This window comes from Penicillium solitum (genome assembly GCF_028829755.1).
Source record: "Penicillium solitum strain IBT 25940 chromosome Unknown utg000005l_segment0_segment0, whole genome shotgun sequence".
Taxonomy (NCBI): Eukaryota; Fungi; Ascomycota; class Eurotiomycetes; order Eurotiales; family Aspergillaceae; genus Penicillium; species Penicillium solitum.
The window spans coordinates 3,149,358-3,169,278 of NW_027072125.1; the positions used below are offsets into that span (position 1 = coordinate 3,149,358).

Here is a 19,921-nt window from a genome sequence, read left to right on the forward strand (position 1 = left end):
TTCCTCTATGGCTTGTAGATCCCATCTAAGCAACCATAAACGATAAAAAGTAAATACAACGCAACCAGGCCTTGCCAGCCAGAAATTCGAAAGATATATCTAATACCTTTGCATGTACATGAAAGATCAACAATAATAACCTAGAATTCAAACTCCTTCCGGAAGATGTTAACGTCCATGCCGGCGACAACCTGGTCAGCCAAGTCACGACGGCCCATTTGGCTGAACACCCGACGTAGCGTGTCATACAGATTCGTGCTCTGGTTCTGGCTAATATGCAACATACGCTCGAGGCGTTCGTCATCCAGACCATCCGGATGCACACCATCGCCGATGATCTCACGCGCACGCTCGCGGCCCTCCTGCTCCACGACGCGATGCATGGATAGCGCGCCCAGCAGGTGCTGTGCGGCTTCGGGGTAGCAGCCGATGTTGATGCAGGATACACCCAGGTTGTAGCGGGCGCGCACAAAATTGGGGTTGATGTTGAGGGCTTGCTCATAGGCTTCGATGGCTTCTTCGGAGCGGCCGGAGTTGGCGAGGGTCGCGCCGAGTCGGTTCCAGAGGAGGTGGAGCTGCTCCTGTTGGTTCGTGCTGCCGGACTCGGTGGAGGCTAGGGCGGCGGAGAAACAGTCCACTGCCTTCTCGTATTCCTCAGCACAGTAGAAAAGAACACCCAGTCCGACTTGTACGTCGGGGTCCATCTGGGCTCCTGAAGGAGAGAGCTGGGCTGCTTGGATGAATAGTTCTGTTACGCGGTCGTGGAGGAGTTGTCGGTCGGTGAAGCCGAGGTCTGAGTCGCCGGATACTTCCTTCGGGTCAATGATAGTGGGATACTTGTGGGACAACCAACGCTCGAGTGTACGGTAGGCAGTTGAGTCGTAGCCCTCGTTTGTGTACGAGACAGCCAAGCCCATCAATGCATCCAAATTGCCGGGGTCGACCTTCAGGGCTTGTTCCAACGCACGGATAGCGGGCAACTCCTTTTCGTTCTGCGCCTGCGCAGAGCCCAGCATCGTCCATGCTTGCACATGCTGTGGGTCCTTTTGAACCGCAGCCTCGAAAGCCAGCGCCGCCAGCGACAGATTACCGCCATCACGCATGATCTTCATTCCCTCTTCGAATGGATTGCCTACAGCCTGGTAGACATTATCCTCCTCGAACATATAGTCGCCGAGCTGGGGATCCCGGAAGCGAGAGTTCAGACTATCAAAGCCATCCCAGTCACCGAGATCACCAACATGCACGTTATCAGTGACTTCAAAGTTATCTTCCTCGGCAAGTTTCCTGCTCGTTGCGGTCTCAGCCTGGACCCGTTGCCACACAGACTCAAACGCGTCATTGGAGGGCACTGACCTGTCCAAATCATTCAGTTCCGCCTCAATGGCCGCATTAGCCTCCTCGTCCGTCTTGGCCTCATTGCCAACCGTCGCAGTCTCCATCTCAGCGAACTGTGCCTCCCAGTTCTCGTCGTCAAGCTCCACCATCCGCCCCTTCCCCTTATCCTGTGTCTGCCCCTCCATAGGCCCCTGCTGCATCCCCATCTGTCCGCCCATCATAGGCCGCATCATCCCCATACCACCCATACCACCCATATAACCACCGCCCATGGCCATCGGCCGCTGGTACCCCGCCATCATAGGCGATGCGGTGGCGGCGGCAGGGCTGGACGTCTGCGGCATGCCCATACGGTTCTGCTGTTGGAAGCGAGCGAACTCGGCAGGGTTGAACCCAGATGCGTTGTTCATCTGGCCAGGGAACGCAGCTTCCATGCGCGCTTGCTCGCCCGAGTCGAATTCCCCGGCCCACCCTGGCGATCCTGTGCGGGCGGGCCCCGTCTGGAAATTATCCAACTCGCGGCGCATGTGCTCCATTGCGAATGGCTGGGGGGAGGGCCCGTTAAGTTGTTGACCTGGTTGTTGCATAAAATCGTCCATCATCTGATAAGGAGTTTCCCGACGCCGAGGTTAGTTTCCGTTGCTGTTTCCTTTGCGGGGAGGTTCGTAGTGGGCTGTCTGGCTCACCTGGTCCTGTCCGCCCATCATGTTTTGTGAGCGCATGCCTTCTTGCATGCCTGGTCCCCGGCCGACCAGCCGGTCGCGCTGTAGTGATTTATCATCCTGGACGTGCTTCGTGAATTGTGAGAGAGGGGTTCCCCGCGGTAGAGCATTCTGCGCCACCGAGGAACGACATGGTGAGAATGTGACGGGTTAAAGGTGAGGTAAAAGGGTAGAGTGTTTTAATGCAAAAAGGAAATTAGAAGAAAAGCAAAGACAATGTAAAGGTGAAGGTGCATCCCCGGATCTCTCTGACGTGGGGTTCAAGAGCTTTCCGCCTCATCAGCCGAGGTCCCCCGACGGCAGTTTAGTCACGAGATTCACGAGGTACCAGGTACATTTCATTGTATAATATCATATGCAAAAAATTGAGTAAATTGACTAAATTTACTAGTGAGATATTGGAATTGTTCATTATCTGGTCTCCTATGTACAAGATATCATTTATTTGTTACTGTTTCCGCTTGCTTTGCTAAATCGTCACTTCGATATATTCAAAGCCAAGTCCCCAAGTTTACTAAAACAACATTAGTATGCCGGTCGCAAATATTATGGGAAAGATACTGACCATGAACCGCCTTCACTTGAGTGTATGCCGAAAGGGCATATTCACCCAGTTCCCTCCCAATACCACTCTGCTTGTATCCACCGAACGGAATAGCAAAGTGGGAATCTTGACTGCTGTTAATCTGTTGACAGTCAGTATGTGTGATAAAAAATTATATCCGCAAGTACATACCCAAACCATGCCAGCCTGAATAGAGGCAGCGACCTTATGAGCACGGGTAATGTTCTCCGTGAATAGGGCGGCGCCGAGTCCATACTCAGTATCATTAGCCTTCTCAACCGCATCCTTCTGGTCCTTGAAAGACTGGATAACGACAAAGGGACCAAAGACCTCCTCCCGCACGGGAGTCATATCGCGATTGGTATCCTTGAAGATAATGGGCTTGACGAAATAACCCTTGGCATCCGGGGAAGGCTGATCATCTCCAAGAACAAGCTGTGCGCCTTCACGCTTGGCAGTCTCAAGGTATCCCAGAATGCGAGTTTTCTGCGCAGCGGACACTTGAGGTCCGTGGTTCACTTGGGGATCGAATTGGCTGCCGACAATAGAGTTCTCAATAGTGTACTGCTTGAATTTCTCGACGAAAGCCTCGTAGATGCTCTCTTGCACATAGATGCGCGAGGTGGATGTGCAGATCTGACCCATATTGCTCATGATGCCGACGTGAGACCACTTCACTGCTTGGTCGAGGTTGGCGTCCTCGAAGACGAGCAAGGGGCTCTTGCCGCCTGTCTCGAGTGTAATAGTCTTCAGGTTCGAAGCGGCCGCTTTCATAATGGCCTTTCCGGTGTTGGTGCTGCCGGTAAAGGCGATCTTATCCACGTCCAGGTGAGATGCCATAGCGGCGCCGGCAGTGGCACCGAGACCATTGACAACGTTTACCACTCCAGCGGGGAAGCCGGCTTCCTTGATCAAGGAAGCGAGGTAGAGGATTGAGAGCGGGGTTTGTTCGGCAGCTTTGATGACAACGGTATTGCCGCATGCGAGAGCAGGTCCAAGTTTCCATGCCGCCATCTACTTAGCGTTAGTGTTGACTCCACAGCTTTGGTCAAGGAGGGCCTTTTTGGGGCATACCATAACGGGGTAGTTCCAAGGAATAATCTGTCCACAAACGCCAATAGGCTCATGTCTAGTATAGGCCAACTTGGCCTCGGTGGTCGGGATGGTCTGGCCGTGGATTTTGTCTGCCCAGCCGCCATAATAACGGAAGACAGAGATGACCTCGGCAAGGTCCTCACCCAATGCCTGTTCATATGGCTTGCCGTTATCCCATGCATCGATTGTGGCGAGAATGTGCTTGTCGCGGTCGCAGAGGTCCGCGAGGCGAGTCAATAGGAGGCCTCGGTCATATCCGGCCAGTGATTGCCATTCTTCTGACTTGAAGGCATCTTTGGCAGAGGCTACAGCAAGGTCAATGTCTTCTGGGCCAGCAGATGCGACGCTGGCGATCACGGATTCATCGTAAGGGTTGACCGTTGAGAGAGTCTGGCCGGAGATAGAGCGAACGAATTCATTGTTGATGAACAGTCCTTTTTCAAACTATCAGCCACTGCACTCAAGCTTTCTGAAGAATTACCTGCTCACCAGTAGGTTGTAAATAAGAGACCTGGTTAGGAGCCGTCAATTGGATAGGTTGAGCCATTGTGAAATGTAGATTGAAGTTTTGGGGTTTTGAAAAATCCTAGGCTTGAAGGCTTTATATTATAATCCCCATGGTCAATTAGAACATTTGTTTCATTTCGTGACAAACAGCAATGTTTTCCGGGGACAAGCCAAGGAATTTTTGATTTGGGCGTGGCCTATCTTTTTGCCTATTTGGGCAATGCGGGGCCATATAGATTGAGGGGCGCGTGATTATGGAGGATGGAGGGACCTGGACGGTCCGATAACTCGGTCCAATTACTTTCCCATTCAAGTCATTGTCGTGTAAGATGTCACGAAAGATGCCCTCCAAGGCAAGTAACATGTCCATCTACCCGCAAAAGCCGAAATCTTGGCTGTTCTTTCAAACATCCACAATTGATGAAAGATTCTGTAGATATCCTTTTTAGGTAGTTTAAAGGGCATGGTCAGAATAGTTACCAAATCTGAAATACCCCATTTTCTGTACATTCCCCAAGAAGAATGCTCTGAATGGAGGAATGCTCTGAGTGGCTGTTTAAATAGGCCGAGTACTTCCATTTCCTTTCATCACACCTAAAATCCCTATCTCATCTCTATCTACTTCAATTACACCTATCGGATTCATCCTCCAAATCCACGAACAAAACAACCATGCAATTCTTCAACTACGCCGGCACCGAGGCAAACTCGGAATCCTTCCACTACTCGCAAGCCGTCCGCATCGGAAACACTATCAAAACCTCTGGCCAAGGTGGCTGGGACGAGAGTGGCAATGTCCACCCAGACGTTGAACAACAAGTGGCTATCGCTTTTGAGAATGTTGAAAAGGCCCTGAAGAGCGTTGACTCGCGTCTGTCGTGGGAAAATGTCTACGCAGTACGCAGCTATCATATCAATGTGGATCAGACGTTCGATATGGTCACCGGCAATTTTAAGAAGGTTCTTCCTGGTCATCGACCCATTTGGACTTGTGTCGAGATTGGCAAGCTGGGAATTGAGGGGATGGTGATTGAAATCGAGGTTGAGGCTCATTGCCCTTACTAGCTGAGAAGGGGTTTCCTCTAGCGGGCTCGACTATGTGATGAATTCATGTATATAATTTGCAAACGAGAACTTTTATATTCCTAAAACAACATGATGTTCAATAATTGTAATCGTATTTACCTGCGAGGTAAAAGCAAAGAACGGCCTCGAGATCAGAGCAAGCCGAAAGGAGCCGTAACCCGAGACCTTTCCACTTCCATCTTAGTGCTTAGGTTCCAATTCCACTCTGGACACTAGATCTCAATCCTCATTCCCCTGTTTTTACCCCTCTATGATCCATCCTTTAACACCGGCCATGTCGAGCAGCACACAATAAGACACCAACCCCGACGAGGCCATGCGTCTGGCCGTGGAGCGATTTCGCGCCAAAATGGAGTCCTCGAATCGGCAGTTCATTCAAGACCGCATCGACGAGATTGAAGCTATGCATCTCTCGACCGAAGATGAAAAGTTACATCACATGCTTAAGTACTGGGCTGACTTGGACATCAAAGACCTCCGCGCCTGGAATCATTGCGCTCCAAGAGACACTATTCGGCAAGCTCGCGAGGTAGCAAATGTCTCGCGACTAGAGGACCCCAAGACAACATTTCATCAATATATGGATGGAATCATTCCGTCAACGCTGGTGACAGATGAATGGCGCGAAATGTTTCTTGAGGCCGTCGAAAGCGTTTGTAACGAGGCCGCTGAGCAGGATGAAGATGATGAGGACTTCCATATTCCGAGATGTGATGAGTTGGGTCACTTCATCAAATACGCCAATGGTGTCATAGATCCGGACTTCTGTCACTTGGGCATCTGTCCGTTCGATCCTGTGCCATTTGGATTTGGAATTCGCGATTTTGCATTTCCCGATCACCCGAGTGTTCAAGCAATACCTCCTCCTGACATCGCGAAATCCCGGGAAGAACTAAGGGACTACCTTCAAGACAACATTCTTGATGAAGCGTTTATTTACGGCACTGTCGACAACGATTTAGAGGTGAAGGTCGGTTTCAAAACTGGCCTCGGCGGACGTCGAGAACACGATGAATGGTACAGCGCCTATATCTATTGTCGTATATGTGAGGATGACTCAGATCCAGAACATGAGGATTGGGCGTGGCGGGTTGTCATTATGCACGCTTGCGGTGGCAATCCAACTGAGCTCTACGGCCGGAAGCCAAGATTTGATTCCATCCCCGAGTTTTTGGATTGGTACAGCAGCTGGTTAGATCATTACGATATCGAGGAGGATCGTAAGCAGGTCAAGCTTATGTATGATTCTGACGAGGAGTGGTATTGAAAGATCTGCGTCGGTTGTTTATCGGTCCATTGTTGAGTGCAATTGGACATTAGGTACATATAGATCGTAAATCACCCCATGGGCATAATGTTCAATAATTGGAATCGTATTATCTTCCAACATTTAAGATAGAGGCAGGAGCAGCGCCGAAATCGGAGCAGGGCGGAGCTGTATCGTATCTGCATATCTGACAGAGGAAGAGCAAATTGCCGTGAGATCGAGGTAAACCCGATTGGGAAAGTTTTTGGGCAACTTCCACGACAATTCCCTGGACCCACTCGACAACACCGACAAATGGTACCGATAAGCCCAGCTAAACCAGTCCCATGGGCCAGGTGGCCCTACCCCGCAATCGTCTAACCGTAAATATAGTAGTCCCAAGCTTGGCCACGGGGACCAAGATAACAGCCCTGGGGAAAGTCATAGATACGTGACCCCTATCTAATGGCTTCCTCATTAAGCCGGGGGCAAAAAGATAAATGGCCCAACTCCTTTCCCTTGTTGGACTAGAACAAAGCTTCTTATCCAGGTGCATGCTGTGGGGAAACTGTATAAAGACCAATGCTGCATACCCACAGAATGAATCTACAAACCGGACAGTCTTCTCTATTCCAAATCGGGGCAACCAACGGAGAAAATCATGGAGAAACAGGACCTCAGCATAGGGTCGTGCGACAAACTCGAAACCCAGGGGCTCGGCACATACCAGGATGAACAGCTATACCAATTGGGATACACGCCTCAGCTGCGCCGCACGCGCAAGCTGTCTAGCATGCTGTTCATGTCCCTGTCCATTGCCTCTATCCCCTATGGTGTCGGTAGCGCCCTGATCAACGCCGTATATGGCGGCGGCCAACTTTCCCTCTTCATTGGACTTCTGGTGGTGTTGGCACTAGATACATGCGTCGCTCTTTCTCTTTCAGAACTTGCCTCGAGATACCCTACCTCATCTGGTATCTACCACTGGTCATTCCGGCTCCTGAAGACCAGCGGCAGCAGAAAGCTAGTCTCGTTTGTTACGGGCTGGATCTGGCTCATCGGAAACTGGACAATATCGCTTTCGGTGAACTTTGGAATCGCTTCTCTCATAGTTGCAACTGTGTCTATCTTCTATCCCGCCTGGACAGCCTCTGATTGGCAACTCCTTCTCATCTTCTACGCTATCTGCCTTGTAGTTTTCATGATATGCTTTTTCGCCGACCACCTCCTCCCTCTCATCGACACACTCTCCGCGGCGTTTTCGGTCGTCACATGCATCACACTCGCCATAACCCTCCTCGTCCTTGCAAAAACAGGTCGTCACGATGCCTACACAGGCTTTGTTGGGTATGACCCCAGCTATTCTGGCTGGGAGAAGCACTTCACCTTCTTCATCGGCCTACTACCCCCAGCCTACGCATTCTCCGCACTGGGAATGGTGACCTCCATGGCAGAAGAATGTACAGACCCAGAAGTCCAAATTCCCACAGCTATCAGCCTAGTACCTGTGGTAGCCGGTGCCGCAGCGTTGGTATTCACTGTGCCAATTTGCTTCACTCTTCCACCGCTAGCGGACATCATTTCTGCGCCATATGGCCAAGCCCTGCCATATATCATCCACGTGGTGACAGGTTCACCCGCAGCCTCGATCGTCCTCATGATCCTGGTTCTATTCGTCGCCCTTTTCTGCTCCATCAGTATCACAACCACCGCTGGGCGATGTACCTGGGCCTTCTCGCGTGACAATGCAATCCCATTCTCGCACCTCTGGTCATCCACTGTCAGGGACAGCCCACTGGCAGCTCTATGCTTGGTTACGGCTATTGAAATGCTACTGGGGCTTACCTACCTCGGAAGCAGTAGTGCATTCACGGCTTTTGCGTCGGTGGGAGTGATCGCGTTAGCTGTGGCGTATGCAATTCCCATCGCGATCAGCTTGTTTGTTGATCGCCGCGTGGAAATTAGTCAGTCGCGCTGGAAGCTGAATCCTCTCATTGGAAAGACAGCGAATGTCCTCGCGCTGTTGTGGATTGCTTTCCAGGTTATTCTATTCAGCATGCCTGTCACACTTCCTGTCACTAGTGAAACTATGACTTATGCGTCGGTTGTGTTCGTGGGTTGTGTGGCTTTAAGTATGGCCTGGTATATGCTCTATGGGCGGAGATGTAAGAATTTACCTTCCCTTGACTCGAAGATGAAGTACTAACTTGGATACAGATTTCAAAGGACCTCTAGAAGAAGCTGAGCGTTAGTAACTTGGAATTGAATTTATATAGCGCGCTTGTTAGTTACGTTGACATAGTCTTAAGAATTATATTTCTAACACTTCCCCCAATCTCTCAACGTAATTGAAAAAATTCCACTACAATTTAAATGTTAAGCAGTCGAAGCTACTTTTCTCAAAGTGGCTTTTCGAGAATCTTACCGAAACCACGATTGGCCTCTAGGTACTGACCAGACCCGTTGATATTTTTCAACCCCACACAGGTGGGCCAAGAATATGACGGCCTCTCCAACGGTTCACCGCATTGGGAAGGCCTAGGAGACCTCGGGAAGGAACGAGATACGAGTGTTTCCGAATTGCGGGGAAGTTGCATCCAATGAGAAACCACTCAATGCAGCCCCATTCAGGTTACTCAAGTGGGGCTATCCACAATATAAGACTCTTATCGGTACACACTAGACCTAAACGGGTAGACACTTCAACAGCCAGGTCGCTTAGGTCGTTTGTGGCCCAAATATTTACCTAAATGGGTTTAGCGGGTTTATTATACTCTATCATCAAGTGTCCCAGTTTAGGACATGCAACACAGCATGTATACACACTTTATTTAAGAGCACCTACATCCCATCAGCTATGTGTACTACAAGTGTTACCGTCAACGAACTTCAACACTAGACGAAAGAATGATTCCCATCAGCATCGCGCCTGCATCAGGCGCCCTTCCCTTCCTAGGTCTACTCCTTTCCATCGTCGCATGGGTAATAGTGAAATGGCCCATTCACCGTAAATCCAGCACACCTCAAATACAACAACCGGAGAAAGAACCATTCATCAAACCACTTCCCAGCCCTCATCCCAATGATCCGACTTCAAATGATCCCAAATTGTATCGCCCGTTCCGACATGGGCCCAATTTCATTACAATGGGAATTCGCAAACTGCACTGGGACAACTGGATCGAAATGGATTCCTACTTTCTTCGATACCACGATATGAAAGCAGCGGAATTGAAAAAGGATTTCAAAGAACACATCAAATATGTCGATAATGCAGTCACGAAAGATGCTTGTTTTGAACTTAATGAGGAATTGGTCCGTCATCTGACACATCGCTATCCCAAGACCTTCCGATTGGAAGGAGGGAAAGTGCATAACAGCCTTACCGGAGAGGCGTTTCCATTCCCGGCAGGTATGCTCACATTCATCCCTCCTGCAAAAGGGATTTCGGTTGACTTTGGCTTTAGCAACCCCCGACGAGGCTCTCGCAACATCAGCTCTGCTGGTTCAGGATGATCTAGTGCTGATGATGAAGAATGATGGTATGTTCTCTTCCATTAAAAATTCGAAATGCGCAATCTTAACGCAATACAGACGGAGAATACCACCTCGACGCAGCCGCCGTCTGTCTTCCCGGCTTCTGGCGCCTCAGGGAGAAATTCCGCATGTCCCTAGATACGCTTCACTTCGAAGCTGGCGTTCCTCATTATGCGGCCAAGTTACAAAAGGCCATGAATAAGTTCATGCTGAAGCTTACTCCGGACAAGCCAGTGGAGAGAAACAATGTATGTTCAATTCACCTCCTGCTTTATTAATTACAGAACATATAGCTCTAACAGAAACTACAGTTCTTCATCCAGCTCGACGACGGACTCCACTGGTCCCACCGCATGGGCGATCAACAAGGAACAGAAGTAGCCTGTTCGTTCCCAATTCGCTCCCTTTATGAATGAAGCAAATACTAACGGTATTAATCACCAGCATGGGCCACTGCAAACGGCAAAGGTCTGACCATCGATGAGATACACTTCCGCTCAGAGAGACAGACACTACGCCGACTGCCACGCTCGGGGGCGATTCTGTTTACCATTCGCACGTATTTCGAGCCTGTCACCAAATTGGCTCAGGAGCCTTATATCCCTGGTCGATTGGCAGAGGCTATTGGGAATTGGGATGAGACTGTTTCTTACTATAAAGGCAAGTCTAGTTGGGATAAGATCTTGATGCCGTATCTAGAAGAGCAGGATCGGTTACAGAAGGAGCGTGGACTTGTGGAGGAGAATGAGGCTGAATTCCCTTACTAAATTACATTTGCTTAGCCCGTTGTTTTGTTTTTGAGTGGAGAATTGGAATCGAGCTCTTGTATATATCCTGGTAATAGTCGTCCAATTGAGAACGTTAAAAGATACACAGTGCCAGTTTACCTTTTGAGTGAGCATATTTGGTAGATATATTGGATCATTTTGGCTATAAACTATGTAAGATGGAGTGCGGAAGGTGTCCTTCTTGACTTGATCTTATATGGGATCAGTTATCACCTGACCCTGTTTGCCAGGACTGCCAGCTATATAGTCTCTACCTTTTTTTCTCCTTCTCCTCTTTTCCTCTTAGCAGCTACCACTTACAATAAAGGGATATTGCTCTCTCTCTCTGAGAAATTTGATCTACAGAGCTTGATATCATCCCTCATCTCTCATCCCTTGGTTTTCGAACCACAACTAGGTATATCAACTATTCTCGAAGTTGTTATTGAAGAATGACAACCTTCTTCTTCAACTCTTCTCAATGACTCACATTCTGAACAATTCACCCCTTCTTGATCTGATACAATTGCTGACGAATATATGACCGACCAGAAGGAATATTTCGTCCAAACTCAGCTGCTGAAGGGATGACAAAATAGATCCGCCATCGAGCCTCGCGGAAGCCTCACACGAGAAGCCACTTGAATATCAGATCTTCTTGATTCCTCACTTTTACCCTCAATTTATTATTGTACCAGAATATAGGATTTGAGTAAGAAGTGAAAGAAAAGTGATAGATTCTTATGAGTACATATCATATTAGAAGGGAACACCCAACAGCATATTGTGGCTCTTTCCTATTGTAACTGGCCTACAGATATCCAGGAAATCATCAGTTTATTTCGATTTATGAAAGTTTCGTATTACCCGTACGCTACGGTCGAAACCAGATCGTGCAACTCCTAGGACAATGTCCAGCATTTTATTTCCATATATTTCCATAGTTGAGGGTTCTTGGAAATATTTGGCTCCTCCCATGTCTGTCCTTTCTTGGCTGTCTAACATCCTGTCCCACAAGCCATCCAACAATATGTCACTTAGATATACCTACATGTATATACAGCATTAGAAGCAGTACCTAGTTAGAAAGGTACACCTCAAGCTTCAGCCAGGGGTGAGGTACAAATATCTTCACTAGATAAATTGAAAAGGAGGAAACTATGTGTATGTAAGACGCGTGTAGGTGTAGACATAATCATTTCTGTTTAATATACATCATCGAAAAAATTTTCGCTTGCCAAATTGAGACACTATTGTACAGTTTGCATAATTCACACATAATCCTCTCTACTGCTTCTGCTCAGCCTCAGTCTGATCGATAGTCTGCTCAGACTCCGCATCACCCTGGGCACCTTGGCGTTTGTTGTAGGAGCCCTTCTTCTCAAGCTTCTTCTGCTGGTGACGCTGGTGGTCCTCGGGAGTCAAGACCTTGCGCTTAGCAAAGGAAACAGTCAACTTGCGGCCGTAAGGCGCCTTGCGGGAGAGAACCTCCTTGGCGTGGGAAGCGCTGTTCTGGTCGGCGAAGTCGATGTGTCCGAATCCACGGGGCAAGCCCGTGCGACGGTCGACGGGGATGCGGACATCCGTGATACCTTGAATATCATCGAACAGATCCTGCAGATCCTGGTCTGTCAATTCGTAGGGTATGTTGCCCACGTAGAGGGTCTTGCTGGGCTTGTGGTCGGCCATGGATTTGTACATCGTGTTAGAGAACTGCACGACCACAGTCCGGCCTTCGAAAACGCCTCCGTGCTGTTGTGTGATTGCTTCCGTGGCTTCCTCGATGGTGGTGAAGGTAACGTAGCCGAAACTGTAATGGAGAATAAATCAGTGTCTGATGGGGATTTCGGCTGCATTGCTGCTGCTGTCAATCGTCGGTTTGGAGTACTTACCCTTTGCTCAACCCGCGGGCATCGTGCACAATCATTGCGTTCTCCACGGCACCGAATTTCTCAAACTGCTTGCGCAGGTCCTCTGCGGTTACGTCGAAGAAGAGGTTGCCGATGTACAGGGTGGTCTTCGGTATAGGGCCTTCGCTCATATACTGACGTTTCCGTTCTTGTCTCTCCAGGCGGTAGTCCTCTGGCGTTGTCTCTGGTGTGATAGACTCAACATACTTAACCGGAGTTCGTGGACCGCCTTCATTGGTCGAGTTTAACCGTGTCTGTGTGAGGGTTGGGTAGGTGAACCGCGCAGGAGTGGGACATGTTGAACGCAGCACTGAGCTAGAGGCGGTAATTGATGAACGCGAAGTGACTGGGGACAATTGAAGCCGAGAAACGGCCCGGCGGAAGCAATGCCTGGGGATGAGTTGTTTAGTATTCAGCAATCTTCCAAAGTTGCAGCAGAGATCGAGGGAACATGAGGTATAAGGCCTCGGACTCAGACTCTGCATTCAGTACGACTCACATCTTAGGAATTAAATTAACACAAGATGCGTTAATCACGTATTAGAAATAATATGTTGACTGGAGAAGAATTCCGCGAAGCCAGTTACTTTTTCCCCGGCAGATAAGCAGAGACACGTGACTGATATAGCGCTTATCATAACAAAGTAGATTGTTGAAGTTGTAAAAAGCATCGGACTAGATATTTTATAGAGAACATTCGTAAGTCTAGGATCTAAATGAAGATCAAACACAAATCAAATGTGAGGTTTGATAATTCAAGAGTGGAAATATATGACGGTAGCCTCATGATATGATACATGTACATTAACCAACCCCAACACCAACAGAATCCATCGAAAGACATCTTTTCTCAGATTGCCTGAATTCCTCCATCAAAATGGCGATCATAGTCGCTCTCACGCATACCTATCCATCCGGTAAAGAAGAAGCAAAACATTCCGAGGTATCAAAAGAGGCCAGCGCAAAACTTTTTCTGGCAAAAACGGGAGGGAATAAATCATGTAAAATACGAATACACCTCGTTCATTAGGAACCTTGGCCCCGACCATTGTTTTGTTGAGGCATTGGCGGCATGCCGTATCCTGTTACCGGCACACCTCCACTGTCGGGGCTGTTGGAGGATCCTGAGAACATCGTCGGTGGCCGGGGAACACTACCAATCGATGGCCCCCGACTTGAGGTCAGAGGACTAGGCACCGAAGGCTGTGACATGCTTCCAGACTGTGGGGCTATTTGGCGCTGTGCATCGATCATAGGCCAGAATTGATTGGATGTGTCGAGGGTTGGGTTTTGTATGTATGTGTCCCAAGCATCCTGATACCAACATGTTAGCATTGAGATCCGGGTCCCAAAAAAGAAAACACTTACCCAATCCAGATTAACCTGCATGTCCGGCATCTGTCCGAACATGCTGCTAAAGGGCGAAAGTGCACCCGGCATTTCGGCCGAGGCGCCCACGCCACCTGCTCCTGTTCCCATTGGCGACTCTCCCATCTTGAACATGGGGTCGGCAAATGGCGGCGGGCCCGGGTTCATCGGGCTCATCCCGCTGCTCAACAGGCCGAGGGTCATGGCCGCGTTCTGCTTCTCGTCTTGTGGCTCAAAGGAAGCAGCTCCGGCGCTGTTTTCAACGCCTGGGGCTGTCATGTGCAACTTGCTTAGCATCACACCAAGTATGCTCGATGCCTTCCATGCCTCCATGCTCTCATCAAGCGACTCATCCCAAATTTCTTTTGAGTGTTGGATCGCGGCGGTCATTTCATCGCGCCGCTCTCGGCCCCAGGTGTACGTGTCTCCCGATGGCCGACCGCTGACCTGCAATGACATGCCGTGGTATAGGTCGAGAGTAACAATAGTGGCTGCGAGTAAGAAGTCGGCTGAACTGAGGGAACTTACTCGGCTCTGGCGACTGCGTAGGCGTCCGTTGCGCGTTTCCGCGTGCAGGAGCGACTGGACTTGCAATAACTCCATTGCTGAGTCGATACATGTCCTTCGAGAATAGGTGAAACGTGGATTTTCTCGTGCGCGAACCACATACGGGCGATGAAGCACACACTGAGCTTTGCTGTATACGGCCATTACCTACACAAACGGTCAGTATCAATGTAAGCTGTGGCGGGTTTCACGCAACTTACGCCAAACCGTGACATGATCAGATTAACAGGATCCAACTGGCACTCCTCCATAGGCCGAATACGCAAGTGGTCAGGAATCAAGTCCCTTGCTTGTCGGAGTTCCGCGTCGATTTCCATCACCTTTTCGTATGGAACTGTCGAGACAGCAGCGCTTTGATCAACCACTTTACCGAATACATATGACAGGCGCGCCTTAGCAATCAAATACGAGATTGGTGTCGGCTCATTCAACTGACGAGGGGGCGGGAGTTCCTTGCACTCTTCATCGAAATCATCATCGTACAAATTCCGTGGTAGCTCAGTATCGGTATCCGTGCCTCGGATCATCCCCGGCAGCCCGACCTGGTATGAAAACAGAAGGTCGGCCTGGCGCACAAAGGTCCACACTCGCCGTCGCATCTCACCTTGGAAAGGTGTGATGTTTGGGAACATTTTGGAGTCACGGTGATATCCCGATCGCATTGCCAGGCGAGCAACAACGCCAGTCATGACCCAAATGGAAATGTCCGCCTCTCGAGTCTGGGAGAAATCGCCATGCAAATGAAACACGAACGCTTCGATCAGATACGGGTGAGGTTTTGTGTAGTCAGCCAATGTCAAGCATTGTGCTACAGAATTTCGGAATCCCGCAGCCATGTCCAGAGACTTGCCCCGAAATTCAGGTGGCTCATCGCCTTCGCGGTGATAAGATAGCATTGCCAATCTCATCATTCCGAAGAGCATGGCGATCCAGACGAGCTCGGTCGCGGCAGGATCATCCCAATGTTTATTATACTAACAGAGTCAGAGCCTGGACTCACAATGGATTTCTTCTCGGCGAGCTTACCTGTGCTTGGAATGTAGGCCCATGAAGAACATCTAGATAAAGTCAGTATCGGGATAGAATCACGGGATATGGAAATAACAAATACTCACGTGTTGCGGGATCATAGCAATTGAAATAGCGAGCAATAAGAATGTCCGTTGTATACTTAGAAGGCAAGCCACTCATGATCTCCCCACGGCTCATCGACTTATTGATACCAAACAACAAATTCGCGCCTGTTGTATCACTAGCTGGGTGGGCCGCTTTAACTTTCTCAACTTGCTCATCGATTTGCTTCTTATGCGTTGTGAAGAAACTTCGCACCTCGGAGATCTATTCGACGGGTTAGAAAGATTCGGGTTTGGTCAAACCTCCTCAACTCACATCATTCAACACAGACGCCCAGTGAGCGTCGCTGATGTAATAAGACTTGTTATTGTCCATCTTCATGATACCAAACGACTTCGTCACCTGGTCCGTGTCGCTCTCTTCGGCGCCCTCCATACCCTCCTCTTCGACATCGACGTCATGGGAGAATCGAGTCGAGCCCGCGCTACTTTCCCCGGAGAGTGCCGCCATGGCAGCAGCCGGGCCCGCAGACTGAGAGCCGTTTGTCATCAGCGAAAGAACCAAGCCTTCTAACCGATCGATGCGGTTTTGCATATCATCCGGTGTATTGGAAACCTGCTGGGTTGAGTTCTTCTTGCGCGAGTTGGGTTGCGCATAGTTGCATGAAGCGGCATCTCCTCGTTTGATACAGTTTTCGCAAGGATTTGTACGATTGCATTTCAGCCTGGAACCGTTAGGAAAAAAAATAGATTTCAGCCATGTCTTGATAAATGCTTACTTTCTGTGCCGACAAGGCCCACATGACAAAGGTACCCGGTTTCGTTTCCGGACAACTCTGTAATCTGGAGAGTGGCCAGCACTCGAGGAGTTTGTAGAAGGAGGTGTCGGTGTCATTTTGAATGGCATGATCACGTATGGGTGAGCAAAATTATTGCGATGTCCTCGGTAACACCCGTGGACACAGGCAGAGATAATGCAGTGCACTTCAAGTCAGCGGTCCAGCCGGGCGGGGCTCTCAAACACGTTGTCGTAGTCCGCACAGCTCTGAGACCGAATCAAAGGTGCCACTCAGTTGTTCTGCAATTTCATCCAAACAACCTTTCGGTCTGATTGTAAGACACTCTTGGATATCTGCACCAGATTCCTAAAGCAATTTTGTTTCCTTCCCGGGTCGTAGCAGCGTATGAACAGTTTGGCGCAATGTCAATGCCAGAGGATTTGGCTCGTGTCGTTAGGCAACCGCGCCAGACCTAGGACTTGAGAGATGTGGTTGATGTTGTTCGTGAGTATTTTGTGCGGTCGGGGATGATATGTAGGCTATACAGTATCACCTAGACAAATTTCGGGGCAATGCGATGAACGGATGTGCGTTGTTGAAGCTTGTGAAGGAGGGGTGGGAGATGCCGCGTGGGTGGATAAGCGTGGTCGGGGGCCAAAACCAGACTCGGAAGGCTGTTGAGATATTTTTGATTCAAGGGTCGAGTTCAAGGTTCCTTTTCGAGTTAACGATCACAACAAAGAGATAATCATAAGAAAATGAAGCTGGACAAGGTGTGTGAAGGTCCCCGACGAAATGATGATTAATCCGTTATCTCCGATTTTCCTTATCACCAGATGATCTCACCTCAGGGGGGCAATGGGACATAATACATGGACACAGGTCTTTGTACAACGTTGGAAATGATGGCTAATATATATAGACAGTACATATATTCTTATATTTTGGAATGGTCTATTTCTCTCTGTTGATTTCAATGCACTCTTCCCTCCTCTCGAGGCTGATCAAGTATATGCTCTTAACTCCGACATCATCTTGATACTCATTTTTAATACTACCTAGACTTCTTTTTTCCTTGGCTCGACGTTGATTGGCTAGATATACGACGATCAGTGACTCTCAGGCGTAATTTAATCAAACATGCATATAGGTTGAATGGAGTGCATATTTCGAATCCCAAGGGGTAACAGGTCGATCTATCCAAACGCCTGTGCGTCGCATCTACCCCGTACTCTTTTTTTTTATGAAAAAAGGGAGAAGTGTCTAGATTAGACGTTAGAGTCACACTGTACATAGCTTGCATGAGCTACAACGTATATACCATCTACTATTATACTTATACAATTCGTCATTTACCCCCACCGGTCACCAGACTTGAACAGCATAGTACTTGTTTGTAAGGGGTATATATTTCCGAGTTTAAGCTTAAAAAGAGTTCTTACTGTTCATTCTTCAAATAGTTCTCTTTCTAAGCGACCTACGAACTTCGCAATATCGAATAAATATTCACATGATATTTGATATTTGATATCTGATAGCATTATCACCACAATTCAAGCATTGTCAACCTTTATCAGAATAGACATTGTCTCGAGGAAGTTGTTGAGACTGAGATTCCATCCCTCCCGGCCAAGCCCACTACTCTTATACCCGCCAAATGGAAGATCATGAGCCGTAGTTAGGTTAGTGTAGTTAACTCCAACGGTTCCAGACTCCAGTTTCGTGGCTATTCTCATGGCACGATTGATGTCCTCTGTATAGGCTGCAGCATAGAGGCCAAACTCAGTGTTGTTTGCCTTTGCAACCACCTCGTCTTCATCCACGAAGGTGCTAATATTAACCACAGGTCCAAATATCTCCTCTTTCATCACTTGCATCCTCTTGTGTCTCCAGAAACACCGTGGATCGGACAAAGAATCCATTATCTTGATCGATCGTCTCTGCCCCCAAGGACATCTTACCAGATTTCTTCCCGCTTTCAATATAAGCCTGAACCTGCTTGGATTGTGCTTCATCTGCCAGCGGTCCGTGGTTTGAATCGGGTAGAAGCGGGTCGCCAATTGCAACGGCGGCAAATCGCTTGTAAACGCTTGAGTGTAAACCGCCATGTCCAAGACTGCCCCTGTCTCCCCTTTTCTGGTCTCTGCGACGCATTCTGCAAAGGTTTCTCTGCTCTGATCAACAACAGCTTGAATGTATTCTTCCATTTTAAGAATAGACGTCATGGCATAGGCTTTCGCAACTTGCTTGCGCTTTCGTGAATGCTCATTGACATCTATCTCACTAAAGGTAGTGTTGGCTATCTTCCCACTGCTGTTCTAAATCCGATACAGTCGGTCTAAATTCGAAAAGGACATTAGCTTTCTACGGGTTCAGATTCGTTCGGCACACAATATACTCACTTTCGTCGCTTTGGTACCATGGCCGTAAATTGCCCGTCGTCCTTCATTGGCGTCGAGCATAGATACCGCATTCGGGGCGATGCGTACCACTGGGCCGTACCGTGCATGTAGTTCAAGGATTCCGGTATGTCATTGCCCTTTTAGATACCGCCAGCTCTGCCAGGCACGGGTTAATATGCCTATTCTAGGCCCAGGGATATGGGATAGCGGATGGAAATAGTATCAGTAGACTAATGTCGCTACCAGACTCGCTGCCAACACAAAACCCCATATAAACATTTCGCGAAATTGTCCCTATGTGTGTAAAAGAGGTGCTTTGGGGGATAAAAAGGATCAATTTAAATGTTAACTTCACTCGACGTGGAAATGGGCCAGAGACTTGCGATATCTTTTAAATTGTTGAGCTACTACATTTAGATTGCTATATGGAGGGAGTCTACGATGTTGAAAACTTCGAATTATGTTTGTCTAATGCTTCCGTTAGTACATACAATTATCGCTTAGATGATTCCGAAGCGTGTAAGAGTTCAAAGTACGTGGTATTCAAATACAGTCAACCTTAATGCAGAATAGCGTCGACTATTGCGCTACAAAGAATTCTCGGTTGTTAAATGTCATCCTAAATGCCGACGCACAGGCTACAACCAAAGATGGGGTATATACTTGGCATCCACTAAATACGGGGAAATCGCCTCCTACGTTCCAGTGGATCCCATCTTCCGGTGTTGACGAATCGAAAACTTGCACGGGGTAATGCTTCCTAGAGACACCTCACATGCCTACACTATCGTCCATCGGATCCTGACATGCACAACTGCCGTCCTCGGCGTCTTTGTATGCATCAAAGCATTTTGAGATAATGATCTCCTTCTGGCGGAGAAGAACATTACGTATATTGTCTGATATGGTGTATATAACATGCCGTCCTCATGGCTCCTACGTTGAACAAGACCTAAGCG

At 48.6% G+C, this 19,921-nt stretch overlaps 8 protein-coding genes across 8 annotated transcripts; 4 read left to right on the forward strand and 4 right to left on the reverse strand.

Moving 5' to 3' along the window:
- Positions 1 to 140: 140 nt before the first annotated feature.
- N7455_008788 (tetratricopeptide repeat protein) lies at positions 141 to 2,072 on the reverse strand (the record flags this gene model as incomplete). The annotated part of the gene is made up of 3 exons (XM_065605976.1): positions 141 to 1,287; positions 1,357 to 1,940; positions 2,025 to 2,072. 3 exons carry the CDS (start codon positions 2,070 to 2,072, stop codon positions 141 to 143), a joined length of 1,779 nt encoding a protein of 592 aa, XP_065460925.1.
- A 479-nt stretch (positions 2,073 to 2,551) lies between these two features.
- Positions 2,552 to 4,267, reverse strand: N7455_008789 (uncharacterized protein; the record flags this gene model as incomplete). The annotated part of the gene is made up of 5 exons (XM_040961709.2): positions 2,552 to 2,574; positions 2,626 to 2,746; positions 2,797 to 3,639; positions 3,700 to 4,154; positions 4,210 to 4,267. 5 exons carry the CDS (start codon positions 4,265 to 4,267, stop codon positions 2,552 to 2,554), a joined length of 1,500 nt encoding a protein of 499 aa, XP_040807877.2.
- A 632-nt stretch (positions 4,268 to 4,899) lies between these two features.
- On the forward strand, positions 4,900 to 5,292 carry N7455_008790 (uncharacterized protein; the record flags this gene model as incomplete). Its single annotated transcript, XM_040961681.1, has 1 exon — positions 4,900 to 5,292. The coding sequence occupies one exon, from the start codon at positions 4,900 to 4,902 to the stop codon at positions 5,290 to 5,292; it is 393 nt and encodes a 130-aa protein (XP_040807852.1).
- Positions 5,293 to 5,629: 337 nt separating this feature from the next.
- On the forward strand, positions 5,630 to 6,580 carry N7455_008791 (uncharacterized protein; the record flags this gene model as incomplete). The annotated part of the gene is made up of 1 exon (XM_040961713.2): positions 5,630 to 6,580. The coding sequence occupies one exon, from the start codon at positions 5,630 to 5,632 to the stop codon at positions 6,578 to 6,580; it is 951 nt and encodes a 316-aa protein (XP_040807845.2).
- A 640-nt stretch (positions 6,581 to 7,220) lies between these two features.
- On the forward strand, positions 7,221 to 8,811 carry N7455_008792 (uncharacterized protein; the record flags this gene model as incomplete). The annotated part of the gene is made up of 2 exons (XM_040961708.2): positions 7,221 to 8,724; positions 8,777 to 8,811. 2 exons carry the CDS (start codon positions 7,221 to 7,223, stop codon positions 8,809 to 8,811), a joined length of 1,539 nt encoding a protein of 512 aa, XP_040807853.2.
- A 655-nt stretch (positions 8,812 to 9,466) lies between these two features.
- N7455_008793 (heme-dependent oxidative N-demethylase family protein) lies at positions 9,467 to 10,863 on the forward strand (the record flags this gene model as incomplete). Its single annotated transcript, XM_040961670.2, has 5 exons — positions 9,467 to 9,971; positions 10,027 to 10,101; positions 10,154 to 10,344; positions 10,408 to 10,480; positions 10,541 to 10,863. 5 exons carry the CDS (start codon positions 9,467 to 9,469, stop codon positions 10,861 to 10,863), a joined length of 1,167 nt encoding a protein of 388 aa, XP_040807870.2.
- Positions 10,864 to 12,150: 1,287 nt separating this feature from the next.
- N7455_008794 (uncharacterized protein) lies at positions 12,151 to 17,126 on the reverse strand (the record flags this gene model as incomplete). The annotated part of the gene is made up of 10 exons (XM_040961684.2): positions 16,561 to 17,126; positions 16,098 to 16,506; positions 15,824 to 16,046; positions 15,735 to 15,766; positions 14,909 to 15,682; positions 14,142 to 14,855; positions 13,808 to 14,087; positions 13,311 to 13,392; positions 12,756 to 13,163; positions 12,151 to 12,673 (listed from the first exon to the last, which is right to left on the reverse strand). The coding sequence occupies exons 1-10, from the start codon at positions 16,686 to 16,688 to the stop codon at positions 12,151 to 12,153; spliced, it is 3,573 nt and encodes a 1,190-aa protein (XP_040807880.2). The 5' UTR covers positions 16,689 to 17,126.
- A 987-nt stretch (positions 17,127 to 18,113) lies between these two features.
- On the reverse strand, positions 18,114 to 19,022 carry N7455_008795 (uncharacterized protein; the record flags this gene model as incomplete). Its single annotated transcript, XM_040961679.2, has 2 exons — positions 18,114 to 18,878; positions 18,963 to 19,022. The coding sequence occupies 2 exons, from the start codon at positions 19,020 to 19,022 to the stop codon at positions 18,114 to 18,116; spliced, it is 825 nt and encodes a 274-aa protein (XP_040807847.2).
- Positions 19,023 to 19,921: the final 899 nt, after the last annotated feature.